Raw genomic sequence first — 15,640 nt, forward strand, 5'->3', positions numbered from 1 at the left:
AATAGCAGTTTTCTGTCCTTTGAGCAATGCTTTTGTATTTTGCCGACCAAGATAGCATCCTTTAAACTTGCTACTCAGGAGAAGGACTCTGCGGCTTCTGTTTATAAACAGTCGAAGCCATTGTTGAATCAGAACAATGGGTGCTACTGAGTGCTGATCTCCTTTGGGAGATCTGCCCTGTTGGCTTTCTAAGTAGTTCAGTTTTCAGCTGTCTGAAAAAATAAAATAAAAAAAAGGTAAACTTACTATCCTAAGCAGCATTGGGGATAGCTCTGTCTTCCAACATTTATGGCACGTAATACAACCCCAACCACCCCCAAAAACAAAAACAAGTAACATTAGGTAGCGTAGTTCACATACCACCCTAAACAATGGTTTAAAGTAAATAGTTAGTATTTGGGGGCACACTGCTCAAAAGCCCCTGCAGTTTTGCTCTCCCCTTCCTGCTGATCCTGCACAGGGAAGGAAAGAGGGGAGACTTGTCATTATGTGGGAACCTAGCCTCGTGGTTTGTTTCTCTGCAAACAGCCAGGAGTGGAAGTCAAAGGTTGTTCATAGCCTTCTGCTCGTGGTTTTTTCCCAGCGGAAACAAAGCGCCTGTCCAGTTCTTATGTAGTGACAACACAAACTGTGACAACACAAACTCTCCAGTGTGTCATCAACAGGAGCAGGGAAGGAGCAAAGTGTGAGATGGTAGGTGTGGCTTCAATCTCTTCCTGCTGGGTGTTTTTAAGAAGCACCAGTGGTACAGAAGGGGAACTTTGTGTGGTGCAGGTGTGCATGATGCTGGCAAGCAGGTGAGTGGATTTATTGAGCCAGTTTAGCTTGAATGGCTTCCTTTGAGGTGTCTTGACTCTTGGGGGTTTTCAGCTGGTGCAGAGAATTCTTTGTCAGGCGATTCCTAGCCCCACTCTCAGAACTGCAGATCCCCAGAAAGAGGCAATGGCAGACTATTTAGAACTTTTAAAACTTGGAAGCCTGGCCTTGCAAAATGCAATGCTGTCCCAAACCACCAAGCTGTATTAAAAGCAAGCCCAGTAATAAGTCTGAATGAGAAATGACATCATGCAAGAGGGACCGAAATGGAACGCTGTTTCCATGTAATAGGAATGCAGACAAAATATCGGTGCTGGAATTAAGTCCTTGTTATTTTGCTTATTTTTTTTGCAGGCAGCCATGGAGGTAGTAGCACTCTCCTTCCACACAACATCAACAACGAATTCCCGGAATATGGGGCTGTGGAGGAAGGTGCCAAAACTTCGGAAATTCCCTCTGTGGTTCACGAAGACGAACTAGTGTGTGTTTCTGAAGGGCAGCCATGTGGCCAGCGGCCTTCTGAGAACGGCAGACCTAGTGATGGGGTAGAGTTTTTCTCTGAGGGGTTACAAATGGCTCCCCAAGAGGAAGAAGTGTCGGAACAGTTTGGCAGGCCGAGTGAGACTATAGAAACCTCCCAAGATTTAGAATCTGAAAAGGCACTAGACAGGGAAAACGATGCTTTCGGTTCGGAAAAAGAGAGGAAAGCTGGCAGTGTTGCTGAGGAGGCAGCCAGGGAGATGGTTCTTGCAGGCCAAGAAAAACCTCCAGAAATGCCTCTCCCATCTGAAGCAACAGCGGAAAGAAAATTGTATTGGATCGCGGAAGAAGACTCTATGGTCTTAACTGTGGAAATACAGCCCGAGACCTTACGAACTGCTGGCGGTGGGACTGAGGAGGCCCACAAAATATGTGAAACCAGTTGTCATAAAGCTCTGGCCCAGCCAGAGGACAGAAAGGTGGGTGCTTCAGGAGTCCTTGGCGGTGCCTGGGCAGACTTTGAGCGGGAGTTTTCTGTGTTTGATTCAGACAAGGAAGAAAGAGCGCCCGAGAGGAGGATATCCAAAGAGGCGGCTGTGAACAAACACGTGGAATTTCAAGGGGTGGAAATCCTTTGGATCCAAAAAGCAGAGGAGCAGAAGGAAACCGGACTCTCTGACACGGATAGTGTAGAAAGAAGATTCTCAAAACACAACACTCCACCTGCAGTCTCATCAGAATTGGACTGTTTGCCGGAACGCTCCTGGAATGTATCCTGGGAAAACTTCAGGCCTTTAACTTCGCTGGCCAAAGGTGGAGAGGATGAAGTCTTCATAGTAGAGGAAAAGAAGAACTGGGCATTGGAGAGGAAATCTATGTTGGACAAGGACAGGTAAAAAGAAAAAAGAATGAGAGAATGAGAGAGAAAGTCTCTCATTCTGTCTCTACAGATTTGGGAGGGAACACAGTCCATACTTTTGAGTGCTACTAGGCAACATGTTAGATACAGTCGTATCTTGGTTGTTGAACGGATCCGTTCCGGAAGTCTGCTCTACTTCCGAAAACGTTCAACAACCAAGGCATGGCTTCCGATTGGCTGCAGGAGCTTCCTGCACTCAATCGGAAGCCGCGGAAGCCGCGTTGGACATCTGGCTTCCAAAGAACGTTCACAAACCAGAACACTCACCTCGGGTTTGCGCCGTTCAAGAGCCAAACCGTTCAAGTCACAAGGCATTCGGGACCCAAGGTATGACTGTATTGGCTTCATAATGTTCTTGGGATGGTATCCTGTTGTTCAACACAAGGATTGTATTGATCAGTACAAATAGTGTATACTGTTGTGCATAAGGCAGAGAATGATACAAAACACCCATAACACCCCGTCCCCCTGCGGCAATATAATCAACAGTATTTAACCACCAGGAAACCTTATCTTAAGTAGTTTTCTCAAACAGTTTGGTCTTAAAACATTTTTTATTCAGGCAACCCTATTCAGACATGTAGAACTTACATGCATTTTATCCAGGGCTTTTTTCAGCCACAATTTGATGGCGCTCAGTCCCAGCACCTCTCAGGTGGGAGCCATTGCTATTATAAGAGAACAAGGGAGGTGTTCGTGGTGAGTCCCAACACCTCTTTTTCTAGGAAAAACAGCACTGGTCTTACCTCTTTTTTTGCTGCTGTTTGCTTTAATCATCCTTTGGATGCTTTTAAATACTTGTTTTTAACTGAGTATTTTAATTTAATTTTAATTTTTGTAAACTGCTTAATTTTTGTTTTGTTTTGCAATCAAGCGGCATATAAATACTGTTGAATAAATAACTAAAACAAATAACACCAAAGCACACAATAACTGGGCGACCAGGAAATCTCTGTTTCTTCAGTGGCTAAGGGCTGTAGGCTTAGGAGAATTAAGAACTGTTTATCAAGCTGCCCAGAATGGTTCAGTGGGTGCAGCTTGCTGAGTCTCTAGAGGGAGACAGGTTCACAGTTTTTGTGCTACAGCTAAGTCTCAGGTGTTTGCCAAAGAAACTTTCAGTGGCCATGGAACCCTGAACTAAGTTTCTCTATAGAAGAGGCTTGCTTTGGCTGAAGCATTCCTGAAGCTATGGTAACTAGTTAGGAGAAGACTTGAGCATTATGGCGAGCTGCTGCCATACAAACGAATATTTTTGCCCATTATTTATTTTCAGTTACAACCACATATGGTAGTTAATCTTCAAGCTGTGTGTTTAGCAATGGGAACAGCCTGAAGTTCTCTCCCCTTATTCCAATACCTGAATGTTCATTATTTAACCCAACCTTTTACAAACAACTGCCCCAAAACAACAGCATGTCTCTCTGTCAATAGAATGGTTTGTGCATATTTTTTTAAAAAATGGTTAACAGATCTTGCAGATATTTTTTTCCTGAACGCTTTGGCTGTGAAACTCTGCACCCCCCCCCCACTGCCTTTCATTTCTTTGGATGCTTCTATCATAGCAACAGGAAAACTCTACAACAGGGGTGTCAAACTCAAATTCATCGGGGGCCGCATCAGCAGTTTGGCCACCCTCAAAGGGCCGGTTGTGTCTGTAAGACTATGTGTCCACTCTTTATTATCATAAATTATTGTCACTGCATTCAATTATTACTGTTTTTTGTAATAATGTAAGGTCATTCCCGCCCCCACGCGGATCACATTCCTGCGTCGTGGCGTGTGTGTGGGAGAGGATGTAAACGAGGGAAATTTGAACAAAAGGTGGGGATCGATGGCTTCCGGGGGGGGGGCGCTCAACTAAACCTTCGGCAGGAAGGAGAAAGCCACTGCTGGGATTAAAAACCTGCAGATGGAAAGAGGGCTTCCCTCTCCCGCCCTGCGCACACCCAAACCCCGCTAGGCAGGATGCCACACGCTGCAACCCACCCCATGCTTTGGAGAGGGGCAGGAACATGCGGTGCAGCGCCAACTCCCTGCTTTGCTTTTACATCCTCCCTCCTCATCGCCAGAGTCCCTTCCCCTCGCGCTGAGGGAGGGCAGCGGGTTTCCCGAGGAGGAAGGCGGCGGCAGCCCCAGCGGACGTGCATCTTCGCCTCAGAGCTGCTCTTCCCCCCACCCGCGCTGTTGTCGTCTTCGCCGCCGCCTCTCCCTACCGGGACTGCAGGCAGAGGAGGCTTGAAAACCTCCCCCCCCAAAAAAAATTTCCCCTCCCACCTACTCAAACCGCGAGGTGACTCCATCTGGAGCCCTACATCACGAGGGGCTGAGAGGAGGTGGCGGCAGAGCGGGAAGAGCAGGAACCCGTGCCATCGTCGCCTCCTCCCTCCCGGCCGCAGCTCCACCGGAACTGAGAAGCCAAAGGGCGGCTCGGGGTGGGGGGCAGAGCAAAAGCCAGGCACCCTCCTGAGTGTCTATGAGGAGAAAACGGGGGAAGAGGGAAGAGAAACCCGGCTCCATCAAGAGAGCGGCTGTTGCGCTTCGCCCTCAGGCTCACTCCGCGTCCCTTTCGCCCGCTCGCTCGCCCACCTCCCGGATGCAGCTGAGGAGAGGAAGGGAAGCGGCGGGCGGCGGCTCCCCAGTGCCGCCTCACTCGCTCTCGGAGACAACAGCAAAGCCCGCCCAAAAAAAAAAATGCAACGCTGCTCCGTCCTGGCACCAACTTTGCCGGCGGCGCCTGTAGGGCTTTCCTACCTCCTCGGCGGGCTTCCTCCTCCTCCTCCTGCATCTCACTTCCCCGTCTTTGAAGTCATCTTATTTTACTTGTTATTTTGTAGTATATTTACTGTTTTTAATTAGCTTTTTGTAATTTTGGATTATGCGGAATGCTTTATCTGAGTGGATGTAGCAACCGAGTAATTTCGTTGTTCCCGCAAGGGGACAATGACAATAAAGATATCTTATCTTATCTTATCTGGCCGCTGTGCCACCGCCTCCCTCAGCCTCATTCAAAATTGAAATTCCCTGGCCAAGGCCGTCAGTGCGGCTCCAGCGCCCCAGCCTCCGCCTGCAGGCCCGCCCCCGGTTTTGACCCTCGGCCAATCGCAGGCTCCAGAACTACTGTCAGCGGTTACTGTCGGCAGCGGCTACGCGGGCCACATGACGAGGTCTGGCGGGCCGGATTAGGCCCCCGGGCCTTGTGTTTGACACCCGTGCTCTACAAGCAAGCAGCAAACAAATTCTGGTTCAAGGCCAGTCCCAAGCTGCTTTTTGAAATGCTAAATGACTGCACATGGCGTCACTCCCTTTTGATTATTCAGGTTATTTCAAAGCTGGTCAGAATGTTCAGCCTGGCTTCCTGACTGCAGGCAAGCTATGAATGAGAATGAGAGTTTTGCAGGAACGACCCCCCCCCATCACCTTGGTTTTACGTCCAGCAGAAGGGGAAGTAGGGTCTAAGTGCAGACTGAGGGGTGGAGAAGCTGGGTTATGAGTAGATGAAGTGTTGGAATAGCCACTGCTGAATGTGTGGGAAGGGTAATAGGTGAAACTGAGACACCTCTCAGCATCTTTGTCCCGAGACACATCTGTAGTTGGCAGAGACCACTTGGCTGGCATTTTGACAGCATTGATTGTTTCTCCTTGCCACCTGGTGTGTAAATATGCCAAGAGGAGTTTGAATGAGTCCCGTTGCACGTGTGGAATCTCCCCTACCATGCACAGAGCTTTGGATAGGAACTGAGTGCTATTACATTATTTAAATCGTTTATACCTCACCTTTCTTTTCTTTTCTTTTAAGTTTTAAAAAAGATCTTTATTTTCAATTTCAGATTTTAAAACATTACATAATATAGCATTGCAAAATACAAAAAAAAACAGAAAGAAAAGGAAAACAAAAAAAAAGAATTTCAAACTTAAATATAAACATAAAAATGATCATAAACACCAACTTCATATTCAATCATACTCAAATTTACATCCATCCATCCCTTTCTTCTGCTCACTCTGTTACACAATATAACACAAATCATATTCCAAATAAATTCTGCACATAAACTATTTAAAGAAAGGCAGAGAGGCAAACAACATCAAAAATGATACCATGAAACAATATTTCATTTAAATGCAGCTTAGTCTATTGTCTGATTTTACATTCACAAAACAACTGCACTTGCCAAATAAAAGGCACCACTGGAGTCAAAATGTTTGGCTGCAGAGCATCACAGCTCCATCCGTTTTGGTGCTGCTCAGCCCAGAGAGGGGCAGCGTTTGAGATTTAGGGTGCCGCTATTGAGAACGCCCTTCACGAGTCACCGTGTACCATCATCTCAGGTAGCTGTGAGAAGGGCATCCCCCAATAGCCCTCCAAGTCTGCTCTGGTTTACCAGGGTTTTATTGCGTGAGCCACTCATTCAGCTGCTTGTGTCAATTTGCGTGCTGTGAAATAGGGTGACTGCTCCGCTTCAGCTTGATGATTGGCTAAGGGAGCAGGAGTTGTACTCTGACAACTGGACATGCAGGCTTGATGAGCACTGAACGAGGCGATCCCCTGCAACGCTGGCACCTCCCAGATCCTCTTGCTGTAGCTCCCATCACCACTACATTCCTGGACTTCCTCTGTCCCAGGCTTGCTATGAGTTGAGAGGAGGAGGGCAAATCTCTGTTGTACCTTTATTTCACATGCACATTAGGGGGTTCTCCTTCTATGAAAGGGACCCAGGTGGCGCTGTGGGCTAAACCACTGAGCCTAGGGCTTGCTGATCAGAAGGTCAGCGGTTCGAATCCCTGTGACGGGGTGAGCTCCCATTGCTTGGTCCCAGCTCCTGCCAACCTAGCAGTTCGAAAGCACATCAAAATGCAAGTAGATAAATAGGAACCGCTACAGCGGGAAGGTAAACGGTGTTTCCTTGTGCTGCTCTGGTTCGCCAGAAGCGGCTTTGTCATGCTGGCCACATGACCTGGAAGCTGTACGCTGGCTCCCTCGGCCAATAATGCGAGATGAGCACGCAACCCCAGAGTCGGTCAACGACTGGACCTAATGGTCAGGGGTCCCTTTACATTTACCTTACCTTCTATGAACCTATTTCGCTTTTTTCGAACAGCTCACTTTAGCCGCTCCTAGTCCAGAGGCAAAACCAGTTTGCTCCTCCAGCTTGCACACTGGTTTCAAGTTTCCTCTAACGCTGTAAACTATGATAGCAGAAGGCCTCTTCTTTATTCGTAGCTTGCATTCTGTCTTCATCTTTATGGTAAGCAAGCAATTAACTGTATAAACATGATGGAGGAATGAGTAATATGTGTTACCAGCCGTTAGAAGCAGAATATAATCAAGTTCATTTTATTTTATTATTATTTTTTGTAGAACTTTTTTTTATTAGCTTTCAATCACATTCCAATAATAGCCTCATTATAACAATGCCGATTTATAATGCAATTATTAATACCAATCATTCAAATACTAAATTACATAATTTAATTAAAGTGGCTAGATTTGATAGCTTTCTAATTTTCTTTATTTCTGCGTTCCAAAATCTTATTAGTTTCAATTACATTCCGGTCATAGTAATAATGCCTTATACAACAACAGCAATGGTAATAACTTCTATATGTGTTGACACATTAAATGATTGATAAAACCTCAAGTGAGGGACTCAAAACTATATCATTGTTCTTTCCTGTGGGTAGCAATTATTCTGTCCGTGGTGTTTCTTCCTGTCCTTGTAAGACATTATATCTCCCCCCCCCCGCCGATTTTTGCTGTTGCGTGCCGAGGCACCAAGAGGACCCCCCCCCCCAATAACTCACACAGACACCATAATTTTTTGTTAAGGTTTTTTGGCATTAAAATTTGGCCACAACTTTTTTTATTAAAATACAATCAAAATGTGAGTGGTTGCTTAGTCATTGGTTCCCAGCCAACTGTCTCCCGCCTGGGACAGATCTGACTCCCTCTAGCCCAGTAGGGGAGTCAGTAAGTAAGCACCCCCTGAGAGAGGACGGGGCAGGGGGCACAAGCCCTTCTTCTTGTCCTCTCCCCAGATGCTCCCCGAGGCTCATGTGTGGTCCTGACCCCTAGCGGGGATAAACAGACAAACATGTGAAGCCCGGGATTCCTTTAACGGAATACTTCTATATGGCAGCAGCAATCACATGAGGGTCAGGCCCAGCCAAAATCCGTACCCCTCGACCAATTTATTTGAACCAATGACTAACCGCAACCTTACAAGTTGTGACTAATTGCAGCATGGTAGGCAAAACCACCTGACAACAGCCAATCAGCCAAGTGGCAAAATTCCTACCAGGCCCCTGAATACAGGCGACCCCTAGACAGGCACTGCAAGGTCAAAGCAAAGGGGCCTAAAGAAAGCGGAGGGTGGGCGGGAGATTCGAAGCGAGCAGCAAAGAGATAGCACAAACTGCTCCTTCGGTTTAAACATAGCAAGGGCTGTCAATCAACAAATTGCAACAAGCAAAAACCCCCGGCAACTATCAAACCTCCAATCAAAGCCAAAGATCATCCAAACAGACCCGCCCCAAAGCCCTGGGTCGTCTTGTTAGCCCTGCCGCAACCCATGCTCTCTCCTATGGAGAGAACCTGCTTTATCCATCATTCCTTGGGCGGAGCTGACATCCCATTGTTATAATGAAGTTTAGTTTAAACTGTTTGAACAACTAACCTCCTGGATCAAATGGCAGCTGCTATATCAAATATTATTTGGTTGGCTCCATGCCTCTCAACGGAGTGTGGATAGTCCTTTATCTGAAAAGGGGGTCATCTGGGCCAGATGCAATTCCCCACAAAAGTAGTTCTTAAAATTAAATTTATTCCAGTAGACTTACTCGTGAAAGGACAAAATTTATATAAAGAGTCACTAGAACGCCTTATTGCATGGGTAGGCAAATGGATCTGGCCCAATTGCCTTCTAAATCCGGCATGTGAACGGTCCGGGAATCAGCATGTTTTTACATGAGTAGAATGTTTCCTTTTATTTAAAATGCATCTCTGGGTATTTGTGGGGCCTGCCTGGTGTTTTTATATGAGTAAAATGTGTCCTTTTATTTAAAATGCACCTCTGGGTTATTTGTGGGGCATGGGAATTTGTTCATATATTTTTTCCCCAAAATATAGTCTGGCCCCCCACAAGGTCTGAGGGACAGTGTTAGGATTCATTCCCCGTCTGCAGTCATAGGGTTATTGTGTATCATATGACTGTATGTGTTTTCATTCCCACAGAGTGGAAGTGACGTAGACAGGATGTTTACGTGGGACTGTTGTTCCTTTGTTCTTTCTCTTTACTGGCTGTTATGCCAGAGAGAGGGAGCCATGATGTAGAGCTCCCAGTTTGTTTATATGTAAATAAAGCAGTTGAGCCTTATTTACTGACTTGTGTGTTGTTCATCACGTTTGTGAGAGCAATCACATATTTGGCCTGTGGGACCAGTCTAACAACTGGCCCCCGGGACGGCCGAATTATTAACAGTACCGGCCCCCTGCTGAAAAAGTTTGCTGATCCCTGGGCTGGTGCAGACAGTATGACCCTGACTCAGTTACATGAAGACAACGAATCCCCCCCTCCTTCTCTTCTCCTGCTGGTCTGAAGTGTGGTAAAATGTTACGCTAGCATCCATGTTGGCCACAGTTAGGTCCCCTCTTAACCAGGATTTGCATCATAGCTAAAAAAGAACACTGGTTTGCATAGAAACCTTTAACCTACTTAAACCATGCAATCCTTAACCATTAGTAAACATTGTGAAGGAAGAGTGGGGGGGGGGGCTGTTCATAGTAGAGGAGAGGAAAAAATATATATCCCCCTCTGTCCTGCTCCTGCTGTTTTTACCATTCTTACAGCTCAAACTGCATATGGCATTCATTAGTCAGTGAAACCAATGGGACCTTTTTTGACAATACAAATGACAGGTGCAGGAGACCAGTTCCGATCAGGCGGGATGGAAAGGGTCAAAGCCCCGCTGCTTCCCATGCTAAGGTTTCAATCTGGAACAGCCCCCCCCCTTCCAGATATACATCCCAAGCAAATGGAATTATGTGCCTAATGTCATGTGGAGTTCGTCTCTATAAGACCAGGAGTTCTATGCCCCTGTGTTTGGGCCTAGTGCAGTTTTAGTCAGTGATATTAAGGCCCTGAAAGCTAGTAGATTATGGGTTTCAAAAGCAAAACCCAGTGCCAAAAGCAGATTTTGAAGGATTATCTAAATAGTCTTATTATTCTGCTACCCCACCCCATCCCGAGCCATAGTCATTTGACCAAATTGCTTGGTTTTCTAACAGATATTTATGGTTTTCATCAAATGGGATTTCTCTCTCCTCTTAATGGAACAATACGAGGACTGGGTTAGAAGGAAGCTGGCCTGGCGTTACATAGAGCATCAGTTATAATCTTTGCCGCTTTCAGAGTGACTTTGAACGTGACAGTTATTTTGATACTAGCTGCCTTGTTGAACCCAGCACTGCTCAGGAATTCAGTGCAGTTTTCAAATTGGTGCTTAAAATCAATGCAGTTTTGGAAGGTTCCCAAAGCCACTTGATTCAAAACGGCATCCAGTTGTATCCAAACTTAGCTAGAAATCTGCTTCTTGATCTCAGGAACCAACTTGTAAAATTTCTTAAAAAGTGTCTGAATGCGTGATGAACAAACAAAAAAAATTTCCAAAATACATAGCAGATGGAGAGAGATATCAGCAAGCGCAATAGTCTCTTGCTTCCCATTTGTTCATCTCTTCCTAAATACCGTATTGGCCCGAATATAAGCTGCACCCAAATATAAGCTGCACCTTCAAAATTGGAGGGGGAGAAAAACATACCCAAATATAAGCCGCTCCACTCCTTGCTGCTCCTGGTTGCATACTCCCTTCTTGGCCTTGGGGAAGAGGACGGGGGACTACACATGGGCTGGGTGCCCGCTTTGCCACGCTCCTGGCACTGTTTGCTCTGCACTCCTGGCTGTATGCCGTAAGGTCGTGAATATAAGCTGCACTTTAACTTTTCACAGTCAGAATTATGGAAAAAAAGGTGAGGCTTATATTCAGGCCAATACGGTAGAACTTTTGAACTCTCATGCAAACAAACCATTGCAGCACTTTGCACAAACTCCGCATGCTAGAGGCATCATTGCCTGTGGTATTCACACCCCTCCCACTCTTGTCTCCATCCATAGGTTATATAGAGCTTCAAAATCACAGAATCATAGAGCTGGAAGGGACCATGAGGGTCATTTAGTCGAACCCCTTGTAATGCAGGAATCTTTTACTCGAACCCATGTCCCTGACATTAAGAGTCTGATGATCTACCAACTGAGCTATCCTTCACAGCAAAGCCTGCGGGTTAATTATTTTATTATATAGATTTTTTTATGTTTAAAAAGAATCCTGCTCTTTTAGGGTGTTCAGCTTACGATAATGTTTTTCCCCCAAATAATTTTTATTCGTTTTCCAAAATACAAAAACAACATTGCAAAAGCAAACACACACAGACACAAACAAACAAAAAATAATAAGAAGAAAAAGAAAACAAAAGAAAACATAAAAAAGAAAAACATCATTTGTTACATTTTACTTAACATTGTTGACTTCCTCGATTCCCCTCTCACTGGGTCCATTTTAGAATTCCATTTAAGCAGTTTCCATCTTATATCTTAATTCTATCTGATACCTTTTATCATTATCTTTCAATTATTCTATTATAAAAAAATCAACTATATTCCATCAATAATTAATCAATTAATCCCAATCAAAAATTTATTTCCCATCCTTCAATCTTCTATTTCTCCCTTTAGCCAAAATTTTATTACCAAAGATTTCCCATAAATTCCAATAGAGATTCTTATATCATAATAGCATCTAACACTTATGATTAATAGAAACCCCCTTCTCCTGCGCTCTCAGCTTACGATAATGTTACAACATATTAAAATTGTAAAATAACAAACAGCCGTGAGCAATATTAGAATAATAGCAAACATTAAACCCATTTATTAAAATGTAGTCCTTGTTTTTTTGTTTGTTTTAGAAAGGTTTAGGATTCTTCTAAAAACAAATAAACAGGGGGTCACACTTATCTCCCCATGGAAGTTATTACACAGATGGGGAGAAATGTCTAGGGAAATGAAGGCTGTGTTATTATGCCACCTTCAAGTCTCTGAATAGACATTGTCTGTCCTTTTGTTCTGTGACTTGGCTGCGATGTTTGGAGAAACAGACCCAGAAGCTTCAGTATCTCCGAAAGCTAATCTAGAGTAGGGACACAAAATGTGTCTTTTCTATGAACACAATGAGCTGATGTTCTTTCTTCATAATGTGCAAGCCACTTTTGTTTCTACTCGAGTACAGGGACCGGGTGGGGGGTGGAGGGAGGCAGAGGGAAAGACAAGGGTGTCTGTTCTCCATTAACACAATTGAAACCAGACGTGTAAACATTGGTACCTGGTGATCAAAAGGAAAGGCTAGTTATGCATGTATGTGCGTGCATGAAACATCCGCAGAGGATCTGAGTGTGCCCACATGAAAACCTTAAAGCAGAAACTGAAGAGGCTGTCTTTGGTTTTGAATCCTAGGCTCATGGAGGAGGAGGAGGAGGAAGAGGATGATGAAGAAGCCATCAGTGGAAGAGTGGAAGATGTCCTTGGGCAACCGCACTCCGAAGTCTCAACAGATGTGTACAGCTCCCAGTTTGAAAGCATTCTGGACAATGCCTCTTTATATTATAGCGCCGAGTCGCTGGAAACTTTATATTCTGAGCCGGATAGCTACTTCAGCTTCGAAACGCCGCTCACTCCCATGATCCAGCAGCGTATCAAAGAAGACGCTCAATTTTTAGAAAGGACTCCTGATGGGGCAACCAGGAAAGGCCACAGTGATGGGATTGCCAATGGACTAGGAGATGTGAAGGAGACGGACATTACAGAAGCTTGTCATTTAGAAAGGTAACTAAGAAATGGCTTTCGTATTACATTTGCTGTTGCTTTTGCACTGATAATGAGCTTTTTAATCCTCACGGGTAGAAGAAAGTATTAGCTGAGTGGCGTATCACAAAAAAGTGTGTGTGTGTGTGTGTGTGTGTGTGTGTGTTTAATTAGTTGCTAGTAAAATGGACCTTGGTGTGAGAAGAGTCTCCATGTTGCAGAGACCTCTGAGCGGCTGTGTGTGCTTCGTGCCCAGAGCCATACAGTTCCGCTGGGTGATCTCTTTTCTGAAGGCTAGGCCGCTCAATGATGGAGGCATGTTTACATGCACCCTCTGTGGGCGAGGTTTTTGAGCCTCTCTTTATCTGCACAGTGTTCTTGGTTAAGCTAACAGTAGGACCAAATCTTGGAGGCATTGGCTCTTTTTAATAGCTGGATGGGCATGCAGCATGTTCAGTCAACCGCTTGGAACTTAAAACACAACAAATTCTGTTTATAATACCATATGTGCTATTAGCAAGAACCTATTTTGCCTGGTATACGAAGTAGACGGGATAAGCCTTGGTCCCAGTTTCAGTGAATCCCTTCTACCTGTGGCAGAATTTTAAAAGAAGTGGATTAATCTCTCCATGACTTGCCAGTTTCCCATAAGCATGGAGATTTTGGGAAATGTCCAGACTTATGACCTTCCCTATCCTAGCGGTGTGCAGCGGTACTGGCACAGGAACGCTGTGCCACATACTCTATCAAAGGGCCAGATATAATGCAAGCACTAGGAATTTTTTCATTTTTTCATTTAAAACTGTAAATAGCATTTGCTCACAGTTACCCCTTGTTCCCCTTCTCTGTCTGGCCGACAGCTAGAATTTAGATTGTAAGCTTCTCTAGGCAGGGACCTCTCTGTCTGTCTGCCCTGCTTATGTTACCTTATAAAGTTCAGTGCACTGTGATGGTGCTCTGTAAACAAACCTTTGGTGCAAATGAGTTGATAGGCAACCTCTAGCCATTGTGTCAGCTGTATTATTGGTACAATGGAAGGCATGCCTGCTGACTCAGATATCTGGGTGGGCATGTGTTGCCATTGCCATGGACAGTCTGTTAATCTTATTCATTATGAGAATAAGCCTTCAGCTCATTTAAGGAAATTCGAAGATCTGCCTTGGAACCACCAAGGCTAGAAGTGTAAGCAAATGCTGAATGAGCCATCATAAGAAGCTTAACTCCGCATTTTCTGTTTGCTGTTGGACTGTCTTATCAACAAAGGCTTTTGGATTTCATTTTACTTTCTCTTACTAAGCCTGTGTGGTGGAAGAAAATAAGTTAACAGATAGGTCTGCGCTTTGATGTACAGCTTCAAGGCATGGGGCACTCAGTCCTATCTCTTAATAAAAAGTACCGGGGGGGGGGGTGGGGTGGGGGTGGGGAGAATGAAAGCTTTTAGCTTAAGCATCTTGAGTGCTGGCAATACAGTACAGCTTCCCGGTTCTGCATGTTGTAACAGAATGAAAGCTAGGGCTGAACTAAGCTTCCCAGGGGAAGTTTGCAAGCCAGATTTACTTGGAAATTGGAACATAAGCTAAATATATCTCACATGTCCCCCTACTTGAATGTGCTTTTAAGCTTGGCTGTGTTGTCAGTTGCTAGCTGGAGATTTCTTTTTGTTTATTTATATTTTTTATTTATTTGTGCTATTTATACTATGCCCACTAACCAAACTCAAAAGCCTTTAATGCACTAGAAGCCCTTCATTAGGATTTTGCAGTTTGATGCACTTGTAATGTGTACCTTTTAGAAATCTATTAGTCATCGTCTCCTATATTGGCTGAATTTCCACATAAAGCCATGTTTTGGCAGTGCTCTGTGGATGAGCTTCAGCAATATCATGCTGTGATTGCCTGCTCTTTCCTTCCATTTGAACCTGGGATCCCAGTTTAAAACAAAGTCCAGTAAGCTTCATAACAAGCCAAAGGGATGTGATCTGCAGACCATGATGCATTTTCAAGAAGTCCTTGAGACCACAAGAGAAATCGAGGAATAGGTTAAAAGACCTTTTGCAAGCAGAGGCTGAAATAAAATCGCCCTTAAATAGCAGTGCCTTGACTGGCAAACAACTTTGTGACGCCTGCTAGACACTTCTTCCTGTCCATTCTCCATGTGTGTTTAGTGCAGCTGCATTCGAGTTCTGAATTGAGAAGCTTTTCAAGCAGCCTCCCACATGGGTGCTGTAACGTGGAGAGAGAAAAAGAATTATAACATGTTAGGGCTCAGAGAACAAAACGATAAATTGCGAGAACTCAGGCCAAAAGAAGATGGATTTCAAATAAATCTTCACAAGGTTTTATTGATGTGATGCGGAGTTTAAATGGGAATCACTCCCAATGTTGAAGGCAAATAAAGGTAAATTCCAGTAAAAATCAGGACAAGGCCCTGTTTCGACTATTCTTCGTCAGCAAGGATTCACAGGTCAACGTGTACCAAATATGTTGTACCAAATAGGCAAAGTGTACCAAAT

The 15,640-nt window shown here is 44.7% G+C and overlaps 1 protein-coding gene across 2 annotated transcripts in view; it reads left to right on the plus strand.

Annotated features, from left to right (window-relative positions):
- LOC118097617 (PH and SEC7 domain-containing protein 3) overlaps positions 1-15,640 on the plus strand; it is a 151,256-nt gene that overhangs the window by 21,825 nt on the left and 113,791 nt on the right. For both annotated transcript variants that reach the window (XM_035140671.2, XM_035140672.2), the window contains 2 exons: positions 1,171-2,188; positions 12,781-13,149. In XM_035140671.2, coding sequence (XP_034996562.2) covers positions 1,171-2,188; positions 12,781-13,149 — 1,387 coding nt within the window. The remainder of the gene's footprint in view (positions 1-1,170; positions 2,189-12,780; positions 13,150-15,640) is intronic.

This window comes from Zootoca vivipara, chromosome 16 (assembly GCF_963506605.1).
Source record: "Zootoca vivipara chromosome 16, rZooViv1.1, whole genome shotgun sequence".
Lineage (NCBI taxonomy): Eukaryota > Metazoa > Chordata > Lepidosauria > Squamata > Lacertidae > Zootoca > Zootoca vivipara.